Source organism: Polypterus senegalus, chromosome 1, assembly GCF_016835505.1.
Source record: "Polypterus senegalus isolate Bchr_013 chromosome 1, ASM1683550v1, whole genome shotgun sequence".
NCBI classification, from domain to species: Eukaryota; Metazoa; Chordata; class Cladistia; order Polypteriformes; family Polypteridae; genus Polypterus; species Polypterus senegalus.
The window spans coordinates 1261178-1288862 of NC_053154.1; the positions used below are offsets into that span (position 1 = coordinate 1261178).

The following is a 27685-nucleotide window of genomic DNA, read 5'->3' on the forward strand; positions in this document are numbered from 1 at the left end:
CAGTCTGGAGTGGAGACAACACACACATCTCAGAATGTGGCCATCCCGATCCCTACAAAACAGTGCTGGGATGTTTTACAGAGTCATGAAGGCCATACTGTAGGTGACACTGATTAGCATCCTCTGAGCCACCATGTCAGGAGGACACATGAGATGGCTGCCTGTGTCAATAAGAGCATGCAGGGCTGAGGTACACACTTGAATAACTGCAGGGTTATGTAGGACAAAATAGTGATGGTTTACGTCTATGGGAGCAAAGCTTCTCTTTATTGAGATTGACAGTCCTTTTGGAAAACCATGAGCAGGAGACAAACCTGACAATTTTAACAGAGAACCCAAAGAGGGTGAGGTCACAGGCAGGCTGGAGCTCTCATGAGGTTCTGTAGAAGTAAATTAAGACAGTAAACCTGAAGCCCTCCAAGTGTTATGAAGGCTCCACAATCCAGCAAAGATTGAGGCCTTCAAAAATGATCCACAAAACAGGTCTTACCCCAAGGCGAGCCTGACTCCCAGGAAAATGGGAGGCTTAAAGCCCGACTAGGCCTCAAAATGGTTATAAAGCTTTTAATCTTAAAAAAGCCCCAATTGAGGGTATTCAGAAGAAACTTAATGATTTACTTCATGAGGCAGAAGTGCCATACACAATAAACAGGATAAGCTGCATCAGATATTTGAAATATTAAAATGTGCGCTTCAATGTAAATGTTTAAAATCTAAATATTCTCCATTGTAATAGAAATCTTTCACCCACTGGTAGAGGTCAGTAGAGAGCTAGTGAAGGATCAAAAATAACATTCATAATCACTGACTTTGGAATGGTCTAAAAAGATACCCCACATGCTCATGTCTGAAATGTGTCATTTTAAAACGTTAGGGAGTGGCTCTTATTGGGCGAGGGCCACCGGTAAAGATCCAAATATCAAACATATGATCATCCTGGATATCAGCAACCTCATAAAACAACACTCTACATGCCTTTATTACTGGTCTCCATATCTGTAACTCATTGTATCCCATTAGGGGGTGGACCCCTGGGGTCAGTTAATGTGGTATGCACAACTGCAAGTCCTTCTGATCATTTTTGCTGCAGATACATATTGGTTTACTCTTTTCCTTCAGATTTTCTTTTTCTTTACTCATTCACCTATGCTTTGGCCTGCTTTGCTTTCTCTTACCCTGGACTTCCATTCCCATTATTCTTTTACACACATCTTCATTGTCTCTCCTCATCACATGTCCATACCACTTCAACCTACTTTCCTTTATTTTCTTAGATGTCTCTCCTACTTTTGTTGTACCTCTCATTGTCTAATTTCTTATTCTGTACTTTTTTGTAACTTCCCACATCCATCTTAACATTCTCAATTCTGCCACATCTAACTTCTCCTTCGCTGACTTTACTGCCCACGTCTCAGCTTTATACATCATTGCTGGTCTCACCACTGTCTTAAAAACACTACCTTCAACCTTCACCTTTCACACAACAATCCTGATGCCTTCTCCCAATTGTTCCATTCACACTCTATGGTTATCTCGGCATCTACTTCTCCATCCTGGGCTACCACTGATCCTAGATATTTAAACTTCTCCACTCTTCTCAATAGTTCTCCCTGCAGGCTAACTTCTGAATCCTGATCATCATTAAACCTCACATATTCTGTCTTCTTTCTTTCCCTCTATCTTCCAAAGAACTTCTCCATTGTTCCAACTCCCTTTTCACTTCCTCCTTTCTGGTGTCATACAACACAATGTCCTTGACACAAAGCTTGCACAGGGGGATTGTTCTTTTATCCCATGACTCAACACCTCTATAACCAGATCAAAGATATAAGGACTTCAAGAAGATCCCTGGTGCAGACCTACTAGAACTGGGCTCTTGTCTGCTTCCCCAACACTGCTTTCAACCTGAATACTCACTCCATCATACATATCCTGGACAGTCCTCAATCCTCTGGTCTTACTTTCTCTCTCGTGCACCTCTAGACCTCTTGACGTGGTGCTCAATCATAAGGCTTCTCCATTTAATAACCACCATGTGGAAACCTTGCTGTTTTTCTCGATGCTTCTTTATGAGTTGTCTCAATGCAAACACAGCATCACTTGTTTCTCTTCATGGTATAAAACCAAACTGCACCTCCCATATGGTGGTCTCTTCCCTAAGCTTTCTCTCTATAATCCTTCCCCATATTTTCATCGTGTGTGACCTCAGCTTTATCCCTCTTAAGTTTCCACAATCCTGAATGTCACCCATCTCCTTATAAATGGGTACAATCCCACTGGTCCTCTATTCTTCTGGTATTCTCTCCTCTTCATAGATCTTCTTCATCAGATCCCACAACACATCCACTGCCTCATCTCCTAAACTCTTACACACTACTGCTGGTGTTTCATCTTGTCCTGTTGCCTTGCCATTCTTCATTCTTGTTAGTGCCGCCTTTGCTTCGTCTATATAATGACTAAAGAGAATAAATTGAACTGAATAAACATAATTAAACAAATAATAAATGAAGAGAAGAATATTATAAATGATGATGGAAAACAATGAACAATAATGGATGGTGAACAAAGAAGCCAAAAAAGGAAATTTAAACATAAGATGGGGGGACCCTGGCTTGGCCATATCAGCCGGGTGGGGTGGTATTGTAGTTATCCATTTCAGATGTTTCAGCAGGCCAGTACGTGTCTGCATTTCCCATCATTCACCGCTTTTTCTGTTTTCATGAAATGTTGACCGTTTCCTTTTCTTTCCATGTACAGATGGTGGAAACACGATTGGTGGCTGCATATCAGAAGCTTACTGTGCTTATTTTGATTGCTGTCAAGGAAATCTCTGCAATAAACCAAGTGAGTTGACAACGCAAATCCCACTGTATTTTGGATGAATTGCTAACAACATGAAGAATGGCTGTGCAGTTCAGGGCGCCAAAGCATCTCAAGTCAAAGGAAGCTGTCATTGCAGTCTTTAAAATGGACACCATAATCGCAATGAATTGAGTTAGAAAGATGAGGGTCAGCTTTCAGTATTTAACAAATTCTAAGTGGATTACGGTGGACAAGGACTTGCGTACAGAAACACAAGGCAACAGTGGCTGCCCAAACCACATCAATGGATTCAAAAAGGTTTGAGAAAAATGGCCGTCAGAGCAGAATTACGAAAGATTTTTGATAAAGTCAGAAAAAGGACGTCAAAGTTCAAAGAGGGCCAAAGAAGAAGAAGATAAAGATGATTCCATATAACAATGTCTTTTCTCAATGCAGTGCCTGAGCTATAATTGTGATTGGGATTAAAGTCTTACTGTTTATTGCGTATTTAGGGGGCTCTAGCTTGGCTATGAAAATGGAGACTCCTACCCGTTTACCTGTTCTGCGGTGTGAGATGGTCGCCGGTACCCTGCCCTCTTTGAATGGCTTGACCTGAGTCTGTAAATTTCTCCTTTTAGAATTTCAATAATGGACTTTACGTTGAACAGTAGTGTAGAAAAGCGCCCCCTCTGCAGTTGGAATGAAATGGAAGCCGGCATAATGGCTACATGAAGATCAACACTTCTCCTGATCTACTCGCTGTATTGCTGTGCTTGTCCATTTTGTTTTTCCTTCTGCAGTCTAAAGGCTCTCAGTGTAAGCTGATTAATGGCCGCCGACTGAGTGAGCGTTACTGTGAGTATGTCTGGGTCTCCTGTCTTGGACTAGCATTTCCCATGTGGCTGTTTCCTTGCACCTTATCCACAAGCCTAAAGGCACATGAAACAGATTTAGAGAGTGGATGGATGGGTGAACGGATGTTCATTTGAAGGTCGTTACTTTGTTTCAAGGCAGGACAGGATTGCACAGTTGGATGTTTTAGTTGTTTATTACCAGCTGATCCTTCCCTCAATTCTTAAGGTAGAGCCATCTTACCTAACCTGTCTCATATCCACAAGGATGGCTTGAATAATCCGCACTTCTTGTTTTCAGACCCGTCACCTGTCCTGACCTGTTACCAGTGCTCTAATCTCAATGAATCAAGCTCTTGTGACGTCCAGCAGCTGTCCTCATGTTCATCACCAGCAATGCAGTGTGGAGTTTCAGCAATCCAAACTATACAGAGTAAGTAGAATGAAACAGTTAAAGATTCATTTTTATATAAAACTAATAAGAGTGACCCTCAGAACTGATTTTGTGTTGTCAATGTGAGCAGCTTGTATGAAGTTTGTGTCTTTGACTGCACATTAAGCCTCAGGGCCTCAGCTTTTGGTCGTCTCCTCCAGCATTGCCAGATTATTGTGGCATGAGGCCATCACGAAGAAAAGTCTGCCCTGTGAGAGGAAAACATGGCATAACGGTGGTCCAGGTGCAGTGGCAGTGCTGCCCCCTGCGGGTCAAGCTGTTAGAAGTTCACTGATGGGTCTGGTGTGCATTCCAGGGTCTCTTACAGAAAGCAGTGAACTCACCAATGAGAGCTGTGGAGCCCCATGAAGTCCCTGAACTTGTTTCGTCTTTACTCTTTTTGACTTTATTCTCTTCACAAGTGTATGTGAGGTGCAGTGATTCCTGTCTTATTGTATTGCTTTTATTTCCTTCAGATTCCTTAAATCAAACTCAGTATATCAGATCGTGTGTCAATCCAGCCATCTGCAATGTTTCCATGTCCATCAACACTGGAGAACTGAGTGCCGTTTCACATACGGAGTGCTGTCAGTCAAATTTGTGCAACTCCAACAGCACAGAAGGTAATGGAGAAGGTACTTGGCACCCTGGCACTACTAACATATTCTTGAAAGAAAGTGTGATAAGTGTGACTACTTGTCTACTGGACCCCATCCCCAGCACACTACTTCAATCCTGCCTTCATGCCATAATCCCGACTGCTACAACAATAATAAACTCATCCCTTGACACTGGCTCTGTGCCTCTCACTTTTAAAATCATTTCTGTAACCCCAATGTTAAAGTCTGGTCTTGATGCTGACGATCTTAACAATTTCTGGCCTATTTCCCACTTACCTTTCCTGTCAAACGTTCTTGAGTGTGTTGTAGCCTCCCAGCTCACCAATTACTTAACCTCTAATAATTTGATGAACCCTTTCAGTCGGGTGTCAGGGCGTGGCACAGCTGTGGAACTGCTCTGCTATGGGTAACCAATGATTTGCTTATGGCAGCAGACTCTGGACAAACCAGCATATTAATTCTATTAGACCTCAGTGCAGCATTTGACACTCGGGTCAGACATGACATTCTACTGTCCAGAATGGAGAACATGCTGGGTATCTCTGGCACTGCCCTCCAGTGGTTCAAGTCCTATCTGACTGATAGACAAGAGTTTGTTAGTCTTGGTGACAGCAGATCCAGCTCAGCGCCAGTCACACAAGGAGCTCCTCAGGGTTCTGTCCTTGGCCCTCTTCTCTTCTGTATTTATATGCTTCCCCTTGTCCATCGTCTCACGCTTGTCTCCTTCAGGCTAATGGAGTGACCAGAATCTCCACTGGCCTGACAGAAGCAGTCCAGAATTCTCAACTGACGATCTACAGTGTGATTGTGAGAGTGACTGCCTCAGCCGCACAAACGCTGGGCTGAACAGTCCTCTGTCACACTCTTGTCACACTCTGCCCTAAATGTGTCGTTCATGAGCAGAAAAAGAAGATTCCAGAAAGTGGCTGTAAGCAAACACCCCTGCCTGATGCTGCTGCAGATCCTCCATGATATGGGACTTATGCCCTCATTTTGTCCTAAAATGATAAGATGATGATAAGCAGCTCATCATCAGTAAAGGTGGCTTTGCTAAGGTCACTAACACCTACAAGAGCTGTCATCATTTTAAGATTTTGCTCCATGCATAACCGTTTTAGGTGGGATTTTTGTTTTTTTCGTGTTATAAAATAATATTGCTAAGTCACCATTTTGTTGTTGTGTTTCCCTTTGCCATATGGTTGTGTTGTTGTGGAGATGGCACCATTACTACCAGGTGACTGTATATGATTTGTGATGTCATGCTGTCTGCGCTACTACAGAAGGGGGCAGGAGGCTAGTAGGCTGAGGTCTCCAGGTCTGTCACCGTGTCTGACTTTATCTTTGGCTTTCTCTTTTACAATTCTGATCTCCTGTGATGTCGACTGGCCGTAGTTCAAGAAATAATTCATGGAGAGATGATGCTGGGCTTCTCTTTTGTATCTTCTCTTTGTTCTTTGTGTCTTAGCGTGCTCACTCTGCATTTAGTAACCACCGTGTTCTGCGCCTGCACTCTGTGAAGATCACTCTACATAAACGCTGTATGTTTCATTGTGCTGATTCCTGTTGCTGTGCTTTAAGATGGTGGCACACCACCACTGTTACTCAGGATTCCTGCCTTTGTTTTTGCTTTTGATTTTTGATGATTTTAGTTTATTCTGATCTCAGAAGTGACCCAGTCTGCTTCTGACCTTGTTGTCTCTTTCATCTTCTGAGCTTTGGACCTGTCATTCTAGTCTGGCATTGCAAGATCTTTTTGTAATGCCATTCATCAAAGTCCACACATGTCAGCACCCTAACCTCAAGATCTGTTCTGTTGTGTTTCCTGCTGTGCTTGGTGCACATTTTACAGTCCACTTGTCAGGTTTAAATCCAAATCCTCATGCACAAAGTGAAGAACGCTTCACCTCCATGGCTGGGGTCTTCCGTACTTCAGATCATCAGAAACAGACTCAGTTGAACTGCATTGCTGACAGACGTTTAACTGTTCTTTCCATGTTGTTTCCACATCGTACAGTGAACATGGACTATCCTTTCCAGAGTAAATGCCTGGGACTCGATAATATAAAAAGGTTTAAATGGAACAAGTTGACAAGCAATATGCTGGACAGTAGGCCTCTAAGGACATTTAAAACTCAACTTGATTTTGTTTTGAAGACATTAAATGGATAAAATAGGTAAGCTTTGTTGGGAAGCTGAAGTTGGCATTAGACTGCCTAGCGTCTCCAACTCTGGACTTTCATTCAGTGTTTGACTTCCTCATCATTCGTATTTTGAGTTGTGCTGACATCCCAGTGTAGAGTTGGTGTGTGCCTTGTGCCCAGTGCTCCCATTATAAGCACTGGCCTTTTGTGACCATAAATTGAAATAAGAGGATTTAACAACAGTATGGTGTGGTGGCACATTGTTATGTGGTCTAAGAGCAGGTCTGAAATAATTCCTTCAAAGGCTTTTTTAACTTACACTGCTTATTTTTCCTTTTGTCATTAAATGTTAGATTTTCTAATCAGTCATTTGATGTAAAAGGACTAAGACTGTTGCTTCACCAATAAATATCCAAGATCCTATCATCGCACCTTTGTCTTATTCCTTAAACTTTCCATATTCTTCATTACAGTCATCACACCTTCCCCAAATACCCTGCAGTGCCATTCTGCAACAAGCAACGTGGACCAAGTAGTGCAGTGCGCCGGCATTGAAGACCGCTGCTTCACCCTTGGAAGTAAGTCAAGTGTGAATATAGCAGGACTTCTCGATCATTGGGAATGTATTCAAAAAAGCGTGGATTACAACAGACTTCCGTCCAGAAATGTGTCTTGTTTAGCTACTGCAATATGTGACCTGCGGGTGGGCTCTTGGTAGGAGTCTTCTGTTTAACATGTCTAGGACCGATGCAGTTCACTCTGGGACTTTCTGTGTGTGTCTTTCCCAGTGTTGATTTATTTTATTGCACTGATGATTGTAATTGTTGCCAATGTGTTACACACACGTTATTTGCCCCTTTTGCTCTGCTGTTCATTTCTCTTTTTTTCTTTTCTTGTTTAGTTAGTGGTCTTGGACTGGTCCAAGGTTGTGCCTCACAAAGTGCCTGTGACAATGTGCAGATGATTGCAGACTACTTTGGATTCACCACAATATCGAATATCAGCTGCTGCCAAGGATCTTTCTGCAACAACGCGACCAACAGTAGGCATCAACTCTTTTTATAGAGCCAGTAGATAACCTACTGCAATGACATTCATGCCTGACATGTGTATTATCACAGTATTTTCCTCTACTTACCCTTTACCTAGGGGTAAGTGTACTCATCAGGTCCGTCTACTGTCGCACCATAAGATTAACACACATAGACATATGCATACACACAGACTTTATGAATGACACACACACAGCGGGTTTACCTTTGGCACTTTAAACCACACAAGTGCCTTATGAATAACACAGCCTATAACTCTCTCAGCACTTCAAAAGACTTACTTAATGTCGGCATGAACAACATACAATGTTTTAACACTAGAATTACCAGAGCCTACGAGAAAACTCGTAAATCCGGCCCACCTTAAATCCATGCGCACCTCTCCATCAGCGTCTTTTGTCCTGTAAATTTGCTGATTAAGACAAGCAGCAAGCAGCCTGCTATTTCATCCCCCCATCATCTCAGAATGTTCACAAGCTTCTCTCAGCTCCTGCCTTGTTTGATTATCTGGAACGCCGCGGAAGCTGTTGTATTGTTCTTGAACCTTTTGTGAAAGTGTTTATTTGATCTTTGGACTTCAGGCTTCACACATTCTATAGTTTATGCCTACATTTTGTAATATTTATTACTAAAATATGAAAAAGATTCTGTTTTAACAATGTGTTTACACAGATTACTGTAGAAATGGAACACATATGATATACGTGTGTTCCAAATAATGATCTATTATTTCCACTCTAAAACTCCAGCAGTTCACTCACTCCCAGATAATCAAACAAGGCATGAGCTGGGAGAACGTAGTGAATGTTCTGCAACAGTGGGGAATGGAATAGCTGGCTGCTTGCTGCTTGACAAAAGATGCTTGCGGAGAGGTGCAAACAGATTTAAGGTGGGCCGGATTTATGAGTTTTCTCGTAGGCTCTGGTAATTCTAGTGCTAAAGATATCTTAGACATAAATATTACTTTAGTCTCTATGAATGTATTCAAACATACAAAGGCTCCACATCCTTGGCTATAGGCCATTTATCAACCAAGAATTGTTTACTTGACATCTGGTTCCCTACTATTGGGTGGAGCTCACACCCTCAGCCTCAATAAACCTCGCAGCAAGGAACATATGGCAAACCTCTGGTTACACCAGGTGCTCAAAGAAATCTACCTTATTACTTCAATCACTCTAGACATGAAGACAAAGTATAGAATGTTAAAACGTAGCATGATATGTATTGCATGAATAATAATTCCAAAGAGAACAAAGAATGATAGACAAGATTGATAGTAAAGTCTGGATACATACAGTCTTTAGAAAAAGCTTATGAAAAAGTAAAGATGTCAAAGATTAATGTCCCAGGGTCTCACACATGAAGTTGCTCATGAGATGCTTTGCTGATAATCAGATGGAAATGGTCATACGTTGATGGCGCCCTCTTCTGATGTCGCTCTGCAGACAAGGCATATTTATTATAAAAGTTTACCTGGGGGTTTTCAAGATGTGATTGGTACATGCACCTGATTGGTTGGCTGTCAATATGATGAATGAATTTGGTTAAACTTGTTCATCAGTTTGAGTACGGCCGTTGTTTCAAGCAATAAAATTTCTAATGTTTTAACAATCTCCTGTCTCAAGCTGTAATTTCCAGTCCCATGGCATCTCCATCTGGTCACAGATTGTAAAGTAATCGGGTACAACTTGAACCATAGCATGTCTTCCTTTCCTAAGCTGTAACCCAGTTTAGTCCTGGTGCCTTTCCCTTCACAGGAGATAAAATCATCAGTACAGTTTGAGGCGTCTCCTGAATTCCTGATCAGTTCAAGCAGATGGTACTGATATTTATACATTCAGGAAAACAGATTGCCTTTGATGTTAACTGTCCATGCTAGTGACCTGCATTTAAGTTCATCTGTTGTTGTGTCTTGAGCAAAATATAATGAGAATATAGACCAAAACCTTCAGATTTTGCACATCACAACAACATGGCTGACACACACTACACATTAAAATGGATCTGCTCCACTTTTGGAAATGATTGAAGGAGTGATTTGGTCCTCTTTTAGAGTTAGAATAAAAAGATGGACTTTCTTATTCTTATTATAAATTTACTATATAATAAAATGCTAAGGACCGTGAGTGTCCTGTTTAGCTTTAGTGTGATTGGTCAGTTTGGTTTTGGTGATGTGATTGAAAGAGGAAGTGTGAAAGACACAAGGAGGTTGTAAAGCTATAGGAGGCACACTGAGAGTCATCTTCAAAGAAGGAAATTATTAAAGTGGACAGGTGGCGACAAAGGCACCTCAAAATCATGGAGTCTGGGAAACGAAGGCATTAAAAGAGAAGCCTGGTATTTTTCATGTCAAACTTATTTCATCACAAACATGCTATGTGTGCATCTGTCAACCAAAATTGTGTACTGAAGTTACAGTTGGTGCTTTCAATAAATAATAAAAAAAAAAGCCTGGTCTAGCAGTTTACAATAGAGAGTATGGGGAACAAAGGAAAAGCTTAAAAATGTATGCAGTATGTCAATTTTTTTAGCCAAGACAGTTGTCGAGTACTGATCCATGCTAGCCATGTTTCTGACGTATGTTTGTGACAACAAAGGATTTTATCGCATATTCTGGGTATTGTTATTCTTGTGGTTAGTTTAAGTTTAAGAATCTCACATAAATATGGAAGTAAATCAAAACCAAACCAACCACATGGCATGGAAATTTGGTCTTTTGAGAGGAAGCCACACCCATCGATGGCGAAAGGTTAGCAGAAGACTACAAGTGGTGAGCTATCGTACATGGCTGGACTTGTTTAAAAATGGCAGAATCTCATAACATTAATGTTTTATTATTCTAAAATGATGTGTATAAAAAATTTAAAAAAGTGGAAGTAATTACAGTACACAGATCAAAAACTGGCAATAAGGGACACATTCAGTTTGTTTTGAAGCTTTTCCTCCTTTCCCCATTGGCTGCATTGTAAAGATGTTTTTAGCAACAACATTTATTTCTAGAGCACAATTTCATGCACATGATGAAGCTCAAAGTGCTTAACAAGATGAAGAGAGAAAAAAGAAAAATATAAAAATAAGAATAGAAAAACATTAATTAACAAAGAATAAAGTAAGGTCTGATGGCCAGGAGGGCAGAAAAAACAAAAACAAAAAAAAAAACACTCCGGTGGGCAGAAGAAAAAAAAAATCAAAATCTGCAGGGGTACCGAGGCCACGAGACCACCCAGCCCCCACTGAATTTAAAATACAGAGAAAGCAATTCATTTTAGAGCACAATTTTGCATGACAAATGCATATCCAGTAGTGTACAGAATATTTGTGAAGAAATTACTTAGACTTCAAAAATGTCAAACGTATCCTTTATGGGATTATTATTATCGACAGAGGGAGCGCCGGCTCTGGAGACACACGAGGATACCTAGGACAGGCTCTGAAGGTGCAAGAAGGGAAAGAGATATAAATACATATTTTAAAATGTACTTAATTGCCTGCCTTTGTGGGGTAACGGCTAGCAAATAATATTTTTGTTAATTCACCAATATGCTTAAGGCTTTTTTGTGACAGTAAAAGTATAATAATTAAATGATTTGATGGCTCACAAATTTGAATAACTGCACAGTTTTTGCTTTTACTCTAATTAAAACAATGTCATTTCACTGTCCGAATTGAAGAAATGCAAGACAATAAAAGAGTTAAACGTTCTGAATACGGGCTTCACATGAAAACTTGCTCATTCATTTTACTTTCAGATTCCAGTGTGACTTGTCACCAATGCTACTCGTCCACTTCCTGGGACTCCTGTGAAAGTGTGTCTGCTCCCTGCAGTTCTCCAAATGCGACTTGCTCAACGGTTTTTAGCTCAGGTGAGCGCCGATACACCCTGATGTGCATATTATTGTTATTTAGCTGGGGACATTAAAACCTCAACAGTCCTCCACCACAACTTCTTCATCCCCAAATTTGTAAATCCCAGTTCTGTAACATTTGAGGCTTACAATGTTATCGTATTTGCTTCAGGTCCCAGGCAGCATGGATGCCAAAAAATACAAAATCAAGCATCATAGTAACATTGAGGACAGATAATACACCATTATAGTTTCATTGAGTTAACTTGAATCATGACCTGCTACAGCCAAGAAACGACCTGCAGAATTCTGTCATGGCAGCATGAAGATGAACAAGGTCTGGCTGGCCTTTGATTGTAAAGGTGGAAGAAAAGGTTATCAGCGTGCAGTGAACGGTAATGGAGACAGTGACAGTGTATGAGAGAGCAGGCGCTATACTGGTTATGTGTGAGCCAGTTGAGTCAGTTATTCATGAACAGTTAGTTAAATCAGTGAGGTCCACGCATGTTAGATGACACCTGAAATGAAACAACACCACATGGAATGTTCTCACGAGAATGTCAGGCTGATGAGTTCAGGCTAAAAACAATTTGGGAAGCATAAACAGGGAATTTCATAACTGGTGATGAAACCAAACAACAAAGCATTCAACATCTTAGCCAATGCTGGCAAATCAGACTCCCAGTTTATATTAATGTTGAAGATGAAGTGCTCAACGATTATTGGCCACACAAGGCCCACATAGCCAGTCGGTATCACATTGATCAGCTGTGGTGTTCAGGGCCATACATCAGGATATGGCATGGATGAGGCTGTCAGCCATCAGTCACCCTTCTGTTTCACAAATGCCCACGCTGCACATGTCACAGGTGGGTAACTTTGGTTCTGAAGATGATGAGGACATCAAGTCAGTGACAGAGGACTGGCCACTCAAGCCAGATAAGGTGTTTCATTGGGGGGTCACAGGAAGGCCTCGTGAGTTCTTTGCGTGTTTGGTGCGCTGGTATATTTCTTTGGTCTGATGGCTAATTTGTTGGTAGGCTTCCCTCATACATCCCTTTTAATGACAACACTCTTTTTTCTTTTAAATGATTAAGTTTGTGTTCTTGTTTGATTCTTTAGATGTGAATTCATACAACATTTTCCAAAGACAGTGTGCGTTCGGAGAGCTGCAATGTGAGCGTCTCACTGAACTACGGATATGGAAGCACAGCCTGGATTTCTCAGTGCTGCAGCTCAGACCTGTGTAATGCTGAAAATGGTAATTTTCCTTATTCATTTTATTCTATTGTTATTAAAGCTTTAATATTTTGTACCTGTGGGGTTGACATAGTGTGTCATGGTGAGGTTGGGCATCGATGCCAGCCTGCATGCTCACTGTCTCTGAGGAGTTTTTGTAATTTCTCCTCATCTATTTGCTCTTGTTCTCCAAGATCTCCACTTCTTTACCAGTTAGGCTTACTGGTTCAGTATCCGTGTGGGTGTGTGTCTGAGTGCCAGTGTGCCCAGGGTTTGCTTCTGGTCTTGTGCCTGAGGTTGCCATTTTAGACTCTGCCTCTTTAAAACCTTACAATTGAAAAGTCAGATTGGAACATCCGCTAGATGGATGAAAGGATTTTGTAAATTCTTGAGGGCAACCTTTGGATTGTTAACTTGAAAGAATTCCACGAGGACTCCATGTGTTTCTACACTTTTTGAGAGTTAAAGCCATTGGACAGGATGTCATATTCAGAATGTGCCTGTGATAAAAGATCTGGATGATGTGGTCACTCGTTTTCTTTTTGTTCCCACAGTTAGCGTTGCCAGCGACCCCAATGGCTTAGTCTGCTGTGCTGGATTGAACGGCCTGTGCCAGAGGCTGGTCATGTGCACTGGCATTCAGGACCACTGCTTTATCTCAGGTATGCCCGTTGGAAGTCAAACTTACCCTACTTTCATTTGCTAGTCTTTTACGAAGTAGATTTTTAATATTTTATGAGTGCATTTCGTACCAGTGTGTCTTCTGACATCTTCCTGTTTCTCAGACTTTGGTGATCACATTTTAAACCAAACAATCACGAAGTGCGTGCATGCCATTTAGTTTGATTAATCAACCTGTGAAGTTATTCAATGTGATTTACATGTGCTTACCTGATCTTTTGGATGAGAAAGAAACTTCAGGGCAAGAAAAACTCAAATCAAACTCTACATTTCATCACCGTGGTAAAGACTAGGACGTTGAAGTATATTTTGTGGAGCTTGAAGGACGTGACTTCACGGCAGAACACTGTAGATGAACACATTTGAACCCACAGGTCCCACAGGCGAGACCCACTGACCAGGTAATGACATAAACCACAGTCCCCATTTCTAACTGTGAGCCGTTATCATTCTCGGTGTGCACGTGCAGCACAGCGCCAGTCCGTCCGAGCGCTAACTCCTCCAGGTGACCACAGTCCTGATGCCGACTGTCCATCTCCATTGTGTCCTCAGCAGGTGTCATGTTGGTCATTTGTTTTTGACCCCACAGATCCTAGAGAATTTTCTGGAGTCTTGTGCACTTTTGTCCCTTCATCCTGCCTCCTCGAGTTACTGTTATATTGGACTTCTTATTTGCAGATTTTCTTGCACTGTTTTTGGGGTTTTCAGTACTGCAGGTAATGAATCTGCCATTTGTTTTTTTCATTTACGACTTACATTTGATCTTTTATTTTTATTTTAACCATTATCACTGCCATATTTTTGGCAGGTAAATATAGAAAAAAGCCTCACCTGGCAGGACGGGGCTTCTTTATTGCACTTGGGGTTGTTTCACTTGTAACGCCATGTATAACGAGTATAATGGAGCTTAAATCTGCACCAGTTCTCTCAACAAAATGAATAAATAAATAAGCAGAATAAGGGCCCAAAAAAGAGGGGAGACATGCACTCATAAGCCCTTCATCCATGCTCAAACCTGCTTAATTTAATTCAACGCTATGAGCATTGGGTCATCAATGTGGTTCTAAAAATATAAAAAATATAAGATTTCCTGTTATTGCTACGCAGATGGCACACAGATATACAGTAGCAAAACAAACTCTCTTACACCCATACTGGAATGTCTGAATTGCCACCAGAATATCCCCAATTTGCTCAATCTGAATGATAAGAGAATAGAGATTGTGTGTTTTGGAGACCTCGACATACGTTTTTATTTTAACCATTATCACCGCCATATTGAATGGGTATGGTTGGCACCTTGTTGTGCCTTAGTTGTTATTAGGGCCACTCTTGCATCTCTATGGGGGTGTCTTCTGAGGTTGTGACTTTTGACCAATTGGTCTTTGAGTTAAAAGTCACTCAGAAAGATCACTTCCTTATCGGAGCTGATGGATTCCTAAACAGACCTTTTTGCTGAATGCTTTTGTAATTCATTCTAAGAATCTCCAGATTTCTCATCTTTTGCCTCTGTTTGACTCTCATGTGTGTCTCTTGTTCTTACTTTGGCATCTCTCTGTTTAGATTTCCAGCTTTTGGCTCCTTTCTTGCCTTTTGCAAAGTCATTTCTAGGGTTGTGTGGTACACCCGGACTAAAGTACCAAAAAACAAAAAAACAGCAGCATTTTAGGATTTTCATTACCAGAAGTAAGCATCAGCTGTCCTCTCAATCTCCGCAACAATCCCAGACTCCACAGTTATCAAAAGGAAGCCTCATGTAAGACGCTTATTTGCTTCAGAACCATATTATTATATCGGTACTGAGGTTCAAAAGCTGGTCATTTTATTAACGATCCAACATTAATCTCTTCTCCTGGTTGCTTACATAAACTTCTAGCTGGCAGTTTCAGTATGTGCTCTGGTTGTCCCATAGCAGATTGGATCTTTACAGGTCAATTGCCCATGATGCTAGGCCAAGTCAGGCTAGAAATGCAGAAGAAACGGAATCACTCAGTGGGGTCATTGGCGATCTTGAATTCTTCTATGTGTTCTACCAGTCTGTGGTAAGTCATTGATACTCATGAGTACGGAGGAGCCTTAAACAAAACACACAATGGCGTGTAAACAAGAAGCTGTAAAGCCAGTTTTAGAAGAGAGTGAAACTGAACCATTAGTTGTGTCAAGAGATGATGAGGATGATGTGAATTGGCCACCGGATGCTGACCTGGATAACCTGGATATGCAGACTGTATGACCGGGCCGCCATGATATGTGTGGTCAAATGAAGGGTTGCTGTCAAAATGATGGCAATCAAGTAGAAGGACAAGAAAGACATTAGTCCCTCAAGCACTGTTCACTATCTGCAGCTGTCAATGTTTGTGTCAGGGGAATGTGGAAGTCACTAAGCCTGGCGCTGTGGTAGGCTACAATAAAACAACGGGTGCATCACTGGCACAGATCAGGCACTGACATTTTACCCTCTCATGCGTAAAACCAACATAAAAAATTGTCCCTATGTGTTGGTGATTGTCTCAAATAACGTGACTCCAAAGACTGCATCAGTACAGCAGTGGACACTAGGCAGACCACGTCTATTGAATTAAGGCTGATATTTTGGCATTTTCACTTTTCTGTTACAAGTAATAACATTTTTTCTTGTTTGGCTTGTTTTTCTGGAGGTTAACGTAATGCTAAGAAAACCGCAAAGTACTCAACAACTCAAAGCTTCTTGATGCCTTTGGGGGAGTCGAAGATCTCCATTCCTGCCGAGAGGTTCTTTAGGCTTTAACTCTCACCATGAGGCATTTAATTCAAAAAATGAAATCTTTAAAGATTTATCAAACTTAAAAACAAAAATCTAAGTCCAAAATTCAGAATTTGTTAATCCAAAAGGCCAAAATAGAATTCTAGAAGAGAGAATTATCCAAAGATAGCAAAGCTAATTATGGAACCAAAATGTAGAAACCTTTCTAAAGCCAAAATGAATTCATTCTTTTACAGTCTTGGATTTAATGATTTTTAATTTACAGGTTTTTGGCATGTCACAATGTAAGGCTGTTAACAAGTGCTAGCATACAAATCTGTTTTCATATTTTTTTTTAGATACCGGATTATCTGCATATTCAGGTTGTGCGTCACAAAGCGTGTGTGACAATCCCGTCACAGCAGCTGCCAGCCTGCAGATCTCTCTGAGCCAACAGACTCACTGCTGCCAAGGAAATGTCTGCAATAAACCCAGTAAGCCTCCTTCTCGTTCCCGCGTGCCTGTCGGTGGCACAGTGGTTGGTGCTGCAGCGCCTGAAGGGTTGCGTGGTTCGGGTTCAAGTCTGCAGAATTTGTACTTTCTCTCCAAGTCTGTGCAGGTTTTTTGAATTCCCACACCATTGAAGATGTGTTTTAGGTGCTTTGCTTGCTGATATGTGGGTGAATGTGAGTGTGCCCTCTGATGGGCTGGCACCCCACCTTGTGGACATAAAATGACAGCAAAGATTTGGTCTTTTGTCCCTTGGTTTGACCCCAGTTTTCAATGGACTGTTTTAATGTATTTATTTATTTGTTTGTTATCTGACACAATTGAAATAACAAATCAAGACCATTCATGACTTATTGTTTCTTTTTTCATTTCTAGATGTCACTTTAAGCTGCTATGTGTGTCAGTCGTCACCTTCGTGGGACGTTTGTGAAAACACGACAACTTCATGTGATTCTGAAAATTCAGCCTGTGGAGTTTTTGTCAATGTTAACAGCTCTGGTAAGAAGAGTTCACTGCCTTCAGTGGCATTTCATTGCGTTTTGGTTTTTGTCTCCATTTTTTATTACAAGTTTACTCTTCTATCTGTGATGAAGGCCCTGTGGTAATAATGGCGTTAAGTGGCATGGCTGAGGAGGACTGGGGCTTTTAACCAAAAGGTAGAAGAAATGAGAAAACACAAAATGAAAACTAACAACTTGATAGTCAAAGAATGACATTGTAAATGTTTAAACCAGAAAAGGGGACAGAGGAACACTCAGGTAATAAACACCACCTTGGTCAGGAATCAAGAAAGTCCAGGGTATCTGCGTCAAGCGAAAACAAAAGTCAAAAGCAAAGGTCACCAAACATGTCCAAAAAGATTCGTCAAATAACAAAGCAAAGATGAAAAAATCAGTTACTACAGTAGATGTCCCAGGCCTAGGATACCAGGAGCTGTCATCTTAAATAGGTGGGAAATAGTGATGGAACATGTCACATGACTTCTGTATCAGGTGACCAGAAACAGCAGAACTGTAGACAATACGGGTGTAAGGGGTCACAAAGGGGTGGGCCATACAAAATACAGCCAATAGCTATTCTGTTATTTATTAAGCAGAAATAAATAATAGAAAAGATAAACAGAGGACTGTGACACGACACAACAAAGAGTGTGTGGACGAGAACTCCCAAGTACTTGCAGGTCATTTAGATGATTTGATTGAACGTCCTCCACTGCACACGCCATGGCGTCACTGTTGAATACAACAGTAATAAGTGATTAAGAGACAACTCTATCATCCCTTTCTTCATTCATTTGGCAGGCTTGGGAGTGACAAACAGTGAGACCGAGAGGTCCTGTGTTACGCTGGACAGATGCAACACAACAGAGTCAACTAACTATGGACTTGCAAGTAGCATTTGGACATCCCACTGCTGCGACACCGACCTGTGCAACACAGAAACAGGTGAGCCGGAAGCAGAAAAGGCCCTGAAATGTCTGCAGCCTCCGTACTACAAATCCTACAAGGTGTTTGAAACCATGGAACGGTGGTGCTGCTTAGCAGGCCTTGGAGATGTTCAAAGAGAACAAAGATCAGCAAAAATAACAAGAAACACTCCTTGTTCTGTAAATGAATGTTTGTGGGCAGAGATGTGTAACATTGTAGGGTCACCTGGTGAGAGTTAACCATTGTGACATATTACAAATGGAAAAATAAAATCTTAAGCCAGACCCTGAGATTCAGCTTTTGTTGAATTTGTGTTTTTCAGTCGTGTCTAACACATCTGGTGTCATAAACGGGCTGCTCTGCTGTGCAACGACGGATGGGACGTGCCAGAATGCGGTGCAGTGCACTGGCGTTGAGGACAACTGCTTTACATCAGGTGTGTGCGTCCACATGTCCACTTGTCCTTTTTATTGAGTCTTCAGTTCTGCTCAGTTCTGTCATTTTACTTTGGTGTGCACCTGGCAAAATGGCTCCTTGTTTGGTAAAAGCTGCGTAAACTTCTAATGTGGGATTACTGCTGGTCTTGTTTCCAATGGACTCTGCTTTTGTTTCAGATGACGGACAAAACGTGTACAGGGGATGCACCTCCCAGAGCGTGTGCAACGACCCGCCGCACTCCCTGACCGCCCGCAGTTGGCCTTTTATGTCTAACAGCAGGTGCTGCCAAGGAAATTTGTGCAATCGACCAGGTGAGTGGTGGGCATTTAAAGTCCCACTTGTCAATGGCACCGATGCCTTTACTGCTTTGGGCTAACTTGGTCTTTCTCGTCTCAAGAATTTGAGGGGGTTTGTTTGATTGGTGCTTCCTGTTTGTAATAATATTTATTTATTTACTTATTCATTCATTTATTCACTGAGCTTCTATCTATCTGTTATATTGTGCCATTCTTTCTTTCTTTCTTTCTTTCTTTCTTTCTTTCTTTCTTTCTTTCTCTCTGTCTCCCCTTTTAAATGGATTTACACACTCATAACAGGCCACATCAGAGTCCACTCATCACATGTGCAGATTAATAAGGTGCAGACATCGAGTTCTCACTTTCAGAGTGTGTGTATATACCACAATTATATATGAATATATAGAAGAAAGAAAAGAGAAATGAAATACAAAAGCGGCTGAGTTTTGTACCTGAGATGAAGCAGTGGTCTTCAACTCCCTGGCAGCTCACGGTGGTCTGGCACGTCACGTCATTTCCCGCATAGCACACCAAGCTATTCGGCTCACTTGATATGTTGACTGGCATCAAGTGGACAGATAAAAAATGGCAGTCAGATTAGGATATTCTTTTGATTATCAGAGTTGACAATCTGTTAAAAGGAGGCATGTGAACACAAAAATGGAGCCCAACATGTGTGAACCAGTGAACAACATGGAAGTGGTTATCTGAGATCAGTTACGTCATTCAGTAAAGCTCTCGTCAAGTCTACTTAGTCAGCTGTCCCTTGGGTTCAAATCATGTGTGGGGTGCAACTTGGCCATTGCCTTAAATGTCAAAGCAAAGGACACTAATAAGCTTTCCTGAAGCAGAGTGACAGTTTATACCTAATTATCCAATAAAATCCCAGGATAGATAAGTAAAACAAAAATGGTACCTTAATCAAACAAATGTAAAGTCAATGAAGGGATGATCACAGGGAGAATACTAAATGTAAAATCCTATAGTATCATATAGTGCCTTTCACTTCTATCTAGCTATCTGGTGTCTGTTCCACTATGCCAGTCACATTTAAAGATTAAATTGTCATCATGTATTTAAATTGTTTGTTTAACGTGTTTAAAATTCAATTGTCTTCAAAGCTCAGCTTTTGTCTTATTAAGCTGTTTGCCCCAACGCTGCTGTATGCTCATTCCTTGTAAACCTCCTAAACACCTGAGGTCTTCTGAGATCTTCTTGCCTTCCTCCGTTCCTCGTGTCCTGCTCTGAGACTCCATGTCCCTTAGATCTTTGTTCCCAGGTCTCTTTGTGCATCAAGATAACAGTCTGCCCTGCCATCTCCAGCTTGTTCATCGCCGTTATGATGTTCATTGTTCTCAGCTCACTCCTCCACTGTGCACCATGCTGAGCTTCTCTGCTACCTTTAAACTCAGAAGTTCTCTGCCTTGCGTCATTCTTTGTTGTTTCATATTGTGCTTTGGCTTTTAGAGCTCCTCTTGCTTCTTGATGATATTTTTGTTTGAGACTCTTCTGCTTCTTTATTTTTTGTAGCTTTTCAATTTGTATCTTTGGTGTAAAGTGCCTTATGATGTTAAGTTAAACCCACTTCAAGTACTTCATGGTCATGCACAATGTGGAAGCTGCTGCATATTTGTAACAAAGATGGCTTCCTGGATGGGCTCACTCTAGCTGAGTGTAACTCTTGCTGAAGATCCCACTCATAAAATGGATGAAACAAGCAGTCCAGCCTACAGGTCGGCCTGGGTCACATGATAATCTAGCTAATGGAAAGCATGTTTAGAATGATAATAATGTGTGTCGATTAAAGGCGTTATGAACAAAAAACGTGTAACATTTGTGGAGTGCAATGGTGACCGACGATGGGATCATCCCACATGTCTTCAAGTGACTCTCCTCGCTTTATTAACTTTACCATTAGAGCTGACATGACTTGGAGGTTGCTTTGTATTGATTCTTGAGTGATGAACATGACCTAAATATGTTTATCTAATGATTGAATACATGGTGACTTTTAAGGAGAACGTGCAGGAGACAGGTGAGCTGTGTCTTTTGCCAAACTCTGTCCCAATACAAACATAATAAGAGTTGCTTTTGTGCCGACTTGTTTTTCAGACACTTTGACTTGCAACAACTGTTACGCCACTTCATGGACAACATGTGAGAGCCACGCTGAGGTGTGCCCTCAGGGTGACATGTACTGCGTGTCCTCTGCTTATTCCTACGTGACGCGTGAGTATTTCATTTTTTGTGTTGCTTTGCATACCTTGGTGAAGACGGTTAATGACAGACACTTAACTTGATTCCACTGGCACATCCATGTTCCTCTTTGCCAACTGGCCACATGTAATTAATGAATGAGATCGGGACACAAGACTGGGTGGACAAGCAAGGCAGGAGAAGTCACAACGTGAAGACAGGACTGCACTGAAAGTCCAGTTCAGTGGCATAACCTGAGCCATCGCAGTCGACAGTCAGAACTGTAATCTGAACATTTCAAAATCTGCGTTTACTTCTTTGGTGCTGCTTGAGACAAAGAGAAGTGCCATCCATTACACAAAGAGAGAACAGGATGATCACGCGTTCAAGTCCAAAACACAGAAGAACATTGGGGTCGCTGGTGGGAAAGCCACACTGACGAGTAAGTTAAGGTGTGCAAAGACCCTGGTGGCATTTCCACTGACCATGCTGGAAGAGAATCAAGGCCTCTTCATTTGAAACGCTTTGTGACTGAAGTGACGATCTTATGAAGAGTTCCTGTGAGGCAGTGGGTACCAGGGAAGTAGGCAGAGTCAGTGGGAAGTCAGTGGTCATGACACACCAGGATGTCATGATAGTCGTCATATCAATTTGACCATACAGTCTGAAATGCTGGTGGCAACCTCTGTTGTTTGGGAAGAAGTGCTTTGTTGTTGTGTTGTAGTACTCACAGAACCAGTCAGGTGCCCCTTCTTCACCAATTACAGGAGCACAAACCTCCAGGTTTCTACTTGAAGGCACTCTATCCATTCAGACAACTACGACTCTCGGTCACTCTGTTGATCAGTGTTGTCCATGTCTTCTGGTCACTCATTGCTACTTTCATTTCTGCTGTGTTCAGTCCAGTACCTTTCTTGATGGTGTTGAGCCATCAAGCTCTTGGATGGACACTTCCTCTTTGCCACTGACTAATCTAAAGTATGATGTCCTTCTTAAGCGATCTGCTTGGCATATGACCAAAGTAAGAGAGCCGTGTTTTGCTGTGTTATCATGGTCTCCAGTGAGATTTCCAGTTTGATGTCTTCCAGCACTACTTGGTTCGTTATTCTGGTTGACAGACATGTCCAGCACTGCAGTTCAAACGTATTGATCGTTCACCTCTCTGCCTTCCTCAGTGTCCAGGTTTCACAGACACATGTTTCGTTTAGGAAAACGGTCACTCTGACCAATCTGTAATTTGGTTGTCAACCTGATATTATTGCTTTTCCAAATGTTTTTCTTACTGGACACCACATTTCTTCCAAGTGCCAGCCTTCTCTTAATCTCAGGGGTGCCACTTGGAAAATCCTCCATAAACCAAATATGCTGTTCCAGTGGATACAACAAGGCATTTTTGTGGCAGGTGAACAAAGAAAACAAAGTCAACCCTTCATGGGGACTTCCTGCTGACCTCACCTGACTAGTCTGCTGCCATTTAAACCAGAATGGGGCTTCTTTATTACACTTTATTGCACTTCAAGGAGCCTTGGCCCTCTGACAACTGACTGTAAACCCTTTCCATAAAGTCTGGAATTTTTGGAAGTGCCCTCAAATTCAGCACACAAATGAACTCCTCAGCTCTGAAGGCCAGTCTCTATCAGCGGGCGGGCTGTTCACTAAAGTCAAGCCTTCTCTTTCTGTAGCTGATTTTGAAACACACATTCATGCCCTTTTCTCTTCATGACTTGGCCATTGCACCTTATTGTACACTGAAGTCTACCAATCATCTCATCGTCTACAGATCAGCCAGAATGCTGCAGATCACATCACAAACAGAATCACATCACAACTGTCTTAGTGAATACATCTCTTCACTGGCGTCCAGTTCCCTATTGGATTGATCTTAAAATCTATTGTTTGTTTTTAAGTTGCTGAATGGTTTAGCCCCCTGTTGTCTTACTGATCTCTTATACTCTTCCTCTTCCTCATGATCACTTCTGTCCAGAAGTTGCTGCTTGTGCCGAGGTCTACATTTCAGTTCAGAGGTGACTGAGACTTTGTGGCTGCTGCCTCTAAGCTTTGGAGCACTTAACTCTTTTATATTAGGTGTGCACTTTTAAATCTGTCTGAAAAGCCATCTTGGCTTTTTAAATTAGCATGAGAGTACTTGTTGTTTGTTTTATCTTCTTTATTTCACTTTACATATTTATTGGTCTATTTATTGAAACTGTACGTCACTTTGGTCAACTGCTGTCATTTTAAATGTGCTCTATAAACGTGACTCAGCCGTCTTGACTAACAACCCTGTAAAGGTCACCATTACCCACGCAGCAATGCCAACCAGCCTTGGAGATAGCAGTCCACCTTACATAACTGAAAATGGCTGGAGTACTGCAGCCCTTGACCTTTTCTCAAACTTGCTGATCCCTTTTCTCTTTTTTCTTCTTTTATTTGGTTATTTTCTTTTCAGTGTTGACAAAGCTTGTGTTTCCATTCATATTGAGCTATTGCATGTTTTATAATCTTCTGTCATACAGCTACAATGAACATATCGTCGTTCAGAAGGTTTTGTGGTCGTCCCGAGGACTGTAACAAAACTTCATCATACATCAGTGCAAATGAAAGCCAGACGCTCATTGCTGAATGCTGCAGCTCTGATTTTTGCAACACACAAACAGGTTAGTGACAACATGCCCACAAGTCAAATGTGCTGTATGGTTTAGTAATCTTCTTTATTTCTCAAGATGTTTGCTGTGGTCAATGATAATCTTAGTGTTTGATTTCATTTTTGGATGTTTTATTGATTTATTTTTTGTTTTTTATTGAAATTATTAAAAGCAAGTAACATTCAATACAATAAAGTCAAACCCGACAAAACTAAATTCAATTCAACACAACCTAAAAGAAAAAGAGGAAGGCAAACAGCCAGCGTAAATCTTTAAGAGTAGAAAAGACAGAAGAGAAACCTTTTCCCCAATATGAAAATGTTATTGATGAGATCCTGTCAGGTTTTAAAGAAGTTTTTTACAGATCCTCTAAGTGAGAATCTGCGTTTTTTCAATTTCAAATAGTACATGACATCAGTTACTCACTGACTTAACAGAGGTGGGCTGGGATTATTCCAGTTGAGCGAGACAAATCTACATGCTAATAGTGAAGTTAAAGCATTTACAGTTCGTTTGTCCTTCTCCACATAGCTAGGATGTTGGAGAGAATCTTAACATCATTATTCAGAAGTGAGACTAGTCTTTATGATGCACAGATCTGTATGTGGGGCAAAGTGATTTGAGCTCAATCATCAGAGAGACATGGTTGAAGATAACAATAGCATTGTACTTGCAAGATTTGATTATGTGCAACAAATTGTTATGTCTAAAGGAATAATCAATTCTTGAATAACAATGATGTACTGGCAAGAAGAAGGAATATGCTCTTAAGTATGGATTTAGAAATCTCCATGAGTCTGATAAGTTATGATCAATTTATAAGTGTGTAATTATTTCTGCAGTGTTAGATGTTATCTCCCCTGTAGCTGAAGAACTATCTAGGTCTGGATTTAAAACACAGTTAAAGTCTTTGGCCATTATAATTTTATGAGTGTTCACATTGGGAATGGTTGCCTATCATCCACATTGTGTGCGTAGATATCACTTTGCAATTAAATAAATTACTCATCACCAATACATATCTCCCTTAAGGCTCAGATAATACATCTGATACAACAAATGAAATTGTTCTATGAATTAAGATACCCACGTCTTTAGTTTTCTTTGTATAGCTGGAGTGGAACATTTGGGCAGTCCAATCTCTTTGCATCTGAAACTAATCCTTGCTGATTAAGTGAGTCTCCTGTAAAATTACTATCTTGGCATTTAGACCTGTTAGATGAGAGAATATGTTCTTACTTATTAATTCGTGATTGAGACCTTTGACAGTCCAGCTCACTATTTGGTCAAAGAGACATTACTTCTGAACTTTTGATGTCATTTTATAGTCTTAAATTAAGGTAGTACATTATTACATATGATAGCTTTAACCTTAATTTCCAATTTTGCCAGGAGTTATGGCTAGGAAGCCTATTGTTGTGTTGGCATTTACAATTGTGGGGGTAAAAAGGATAGATCAGAAATAGCTTGCTGTCTTTCTTTTCTCCCCATTTTGCTTCCCCAAGTGATGATAGACCACACTTCATGAAATCCCAGATCTCTGACATGCCTAGAGACAGAGCACATCATGAACTAAACAAGCCGCCCAGCACTAGTGTAGAAAGATGAGAGTAGAAATATCTAGTCCAAATACTATAAACCTAGAATATAATCTTAAACAGTCCCAAAAGAATAAAGAGAAGGAATGATGTTAAACACACACATTGTGAGAACTGGTCCGAACACCATCAGACAGACACCAGCACAAGTACAACACACACGTTTTATTTACAATTAACACCGCACAGAACACAGTGCTTCCAGTACCAAACAACCCCAACCACGGGCCTTTCCAACGTCCGTGGGCCCGCCTTTCTTCACCCTGTCGCTAGAGCGTCATCCACCTCCAGCTACCGACTCTCGCTCCTCGACTGTAGGAAGGCGGTCCTTTTTATATTCACCTGGATGTGCTCCAGTTGCTTGCTTATGACCTTCCGGCGGCACTTCCTGGTGTGGCAGAAGTGCCGCACTGGCACCCACAAGCACTCCCGGTGTCCCTGGAAGGTTCTTCCTTCACCTGCCCAGGTGTGGTGGAAGTGCAGGTTTTCCAGGCTCCACAACGCTCGGGGTGACCCCTGACGGTGGCCACGGGCCCCTATAGGTTTGAGTCTCCTGGTTCGGTCCCCATGGTCCCCTCCTTATCCAGGGTGGTTGCCCCCTCGTGGACCGGGGGACGTATAATCTGCCTCCAGGCAGGGTCTGGCCCCAAGCCTCCTGCCACAACATATACATACACATATAATTATAATTGCAATTAAAACATAAAAGTAGCTGATAAGGAAAAAGTCTCACTGCAAATGGACCAAATTGCAGGCAAAATCTTCTTTGTCTTTGCCAGGACACAATGTGACTCTTGATCGTATTTCAAAAAGTGTCGGGATCTTTTTTCTTAGCTCTTGTTCTCCTTCATACGGAGAACTAAAAATATGGAGCTTGCCTTTGATATCCACTCTCAGATCAGCAGGATACAAGAGGCTGTATCTGATGTCGGCTTTACGTAAGCACTGTTTAATGCTGTAAAATGTGACACGTTTAGCAGCTATTGAAGTGAAAAATCAGGGACAGTACAAATGAAGTTATTTTCAAATATAATTTCTTGTTTCAATCTGAGAAGTGACTTCAAATTTACTTTAGATTGTAAATTGTCGTAACGTACAATAAGGCTTCTAAGCTTTGAGGCATTTGATCACTGAGCTTCTGATATCTTGGTGTCTGATTTAAAGTCCTCACCAATTATCAGATGTTTTAAATAGCACCATGTATAAGTGGATGTTAGAAGCTGTTTTGTTAAGAAGAATGTAATTTATTCAAATATAGAGCTCAGCTCAGCTGACTGTCTTACAGGGCATGCATATACTGTACAGTACCCAGAAGGATTTTGCTATTAATTCATCATAAAAATAATGACAGATAGACATATTGTGATGAATCATTGAGAACTCTCTGGCATTTTTTCACTGACAGTTGACACCTCTGCCGGTCCAAACGGACTTGTTTGCTGTTCTGGAGAAGACGGAAGTTGCCAGCCTGTTGTGCAGTGCATTGGTTTTCAAGACAAGTGTTTCACTTCAGGTGAGCCCACAGGAATTGTTTAGAATTTATTGCAGGCGTCCACTCATTGTGGTCTTCTTCAAGGTGAATCTGTGCTCTTCGTACAGACCTTTTGTGTTATTGTTGACTGAGTTAACTTTGCTTTAATGCGTTTGTGTATCTTACTGGCTAAGAGGCTCCTGGTTCATCTCCAGGCTCACCATGTGTGGCTGTGAAGTGGAAAAGTGAAGAAGCAGGAATGATTTCACAGTGGTGACAGAAACAAACTGCATTATCTATTTCTACAATTTAAGAGAGTGTTTTACTTAAGAAAAGCAGAAATGTTATCTTTGAATACACAGTGGGAGGTCTGAAACTTGAAAATACCCCAAATGAGGAGGACCAGGGAGTCTTAGTGGACTCGTGACAATGAACATCCAGACAGTGGACAGAGGCAATCAAGATGGCTTTTAGGATGTTAGATGTGCAGTACAAGTCGAAAGCTGAATAACACGCTGGTGAGGCCTCATCTTCAGTCTCCTTATTACAAAAAAGACATAGCAGCACTAGAGAAAGCCTTGAGGAGAGTGACTAGGCTGACTCAGGACTGAGAGGTCTGAGCTAAGAGTTAGAGTTAAGTTAGAGTTGAGTCTTTTCAGTTTAATCAGAAGGAGGTTAAGATTAATAAGACCTGAATGAAGTGTTTAAAATGATG

The 27685-nt window shown here is 41.2% G+C and overlaps 1 protein-coding gene across 1 annotated transcript; it reads left to right on the forward strand.

Annotated features, from left to right (window-relative positions):
- The first annotated feature begins 2659 nt into the window (after nt 1-2659).
- Nucleotides 2660-23198, forward strand: LOC120517396 (prestalk protein-like). The gene is made up of 15 exons (XM_039739700.1): nt 2660-2675; nt 2758-2844; nt 3955-4086; nt 4563-4709; nt 7321-7425; nt 7749-7889; nt 12898-13008; nt 13541-13648; nt 16749-16883; nt 17275-17397; nt 18201-18344; nt 18649-18762; nt 18941-19075; nt 21173-21289; nt 23164-23198. Exons 1-15 carry the CDS (start codon nt 2660-2662, stop codon nt 23196-23198), a joined length of 1650 nt encoding a protein of 549 aa, XP_039595634.1.
- Nucleotides 23199-27685: the final 4487 nt, after the last annotated feature.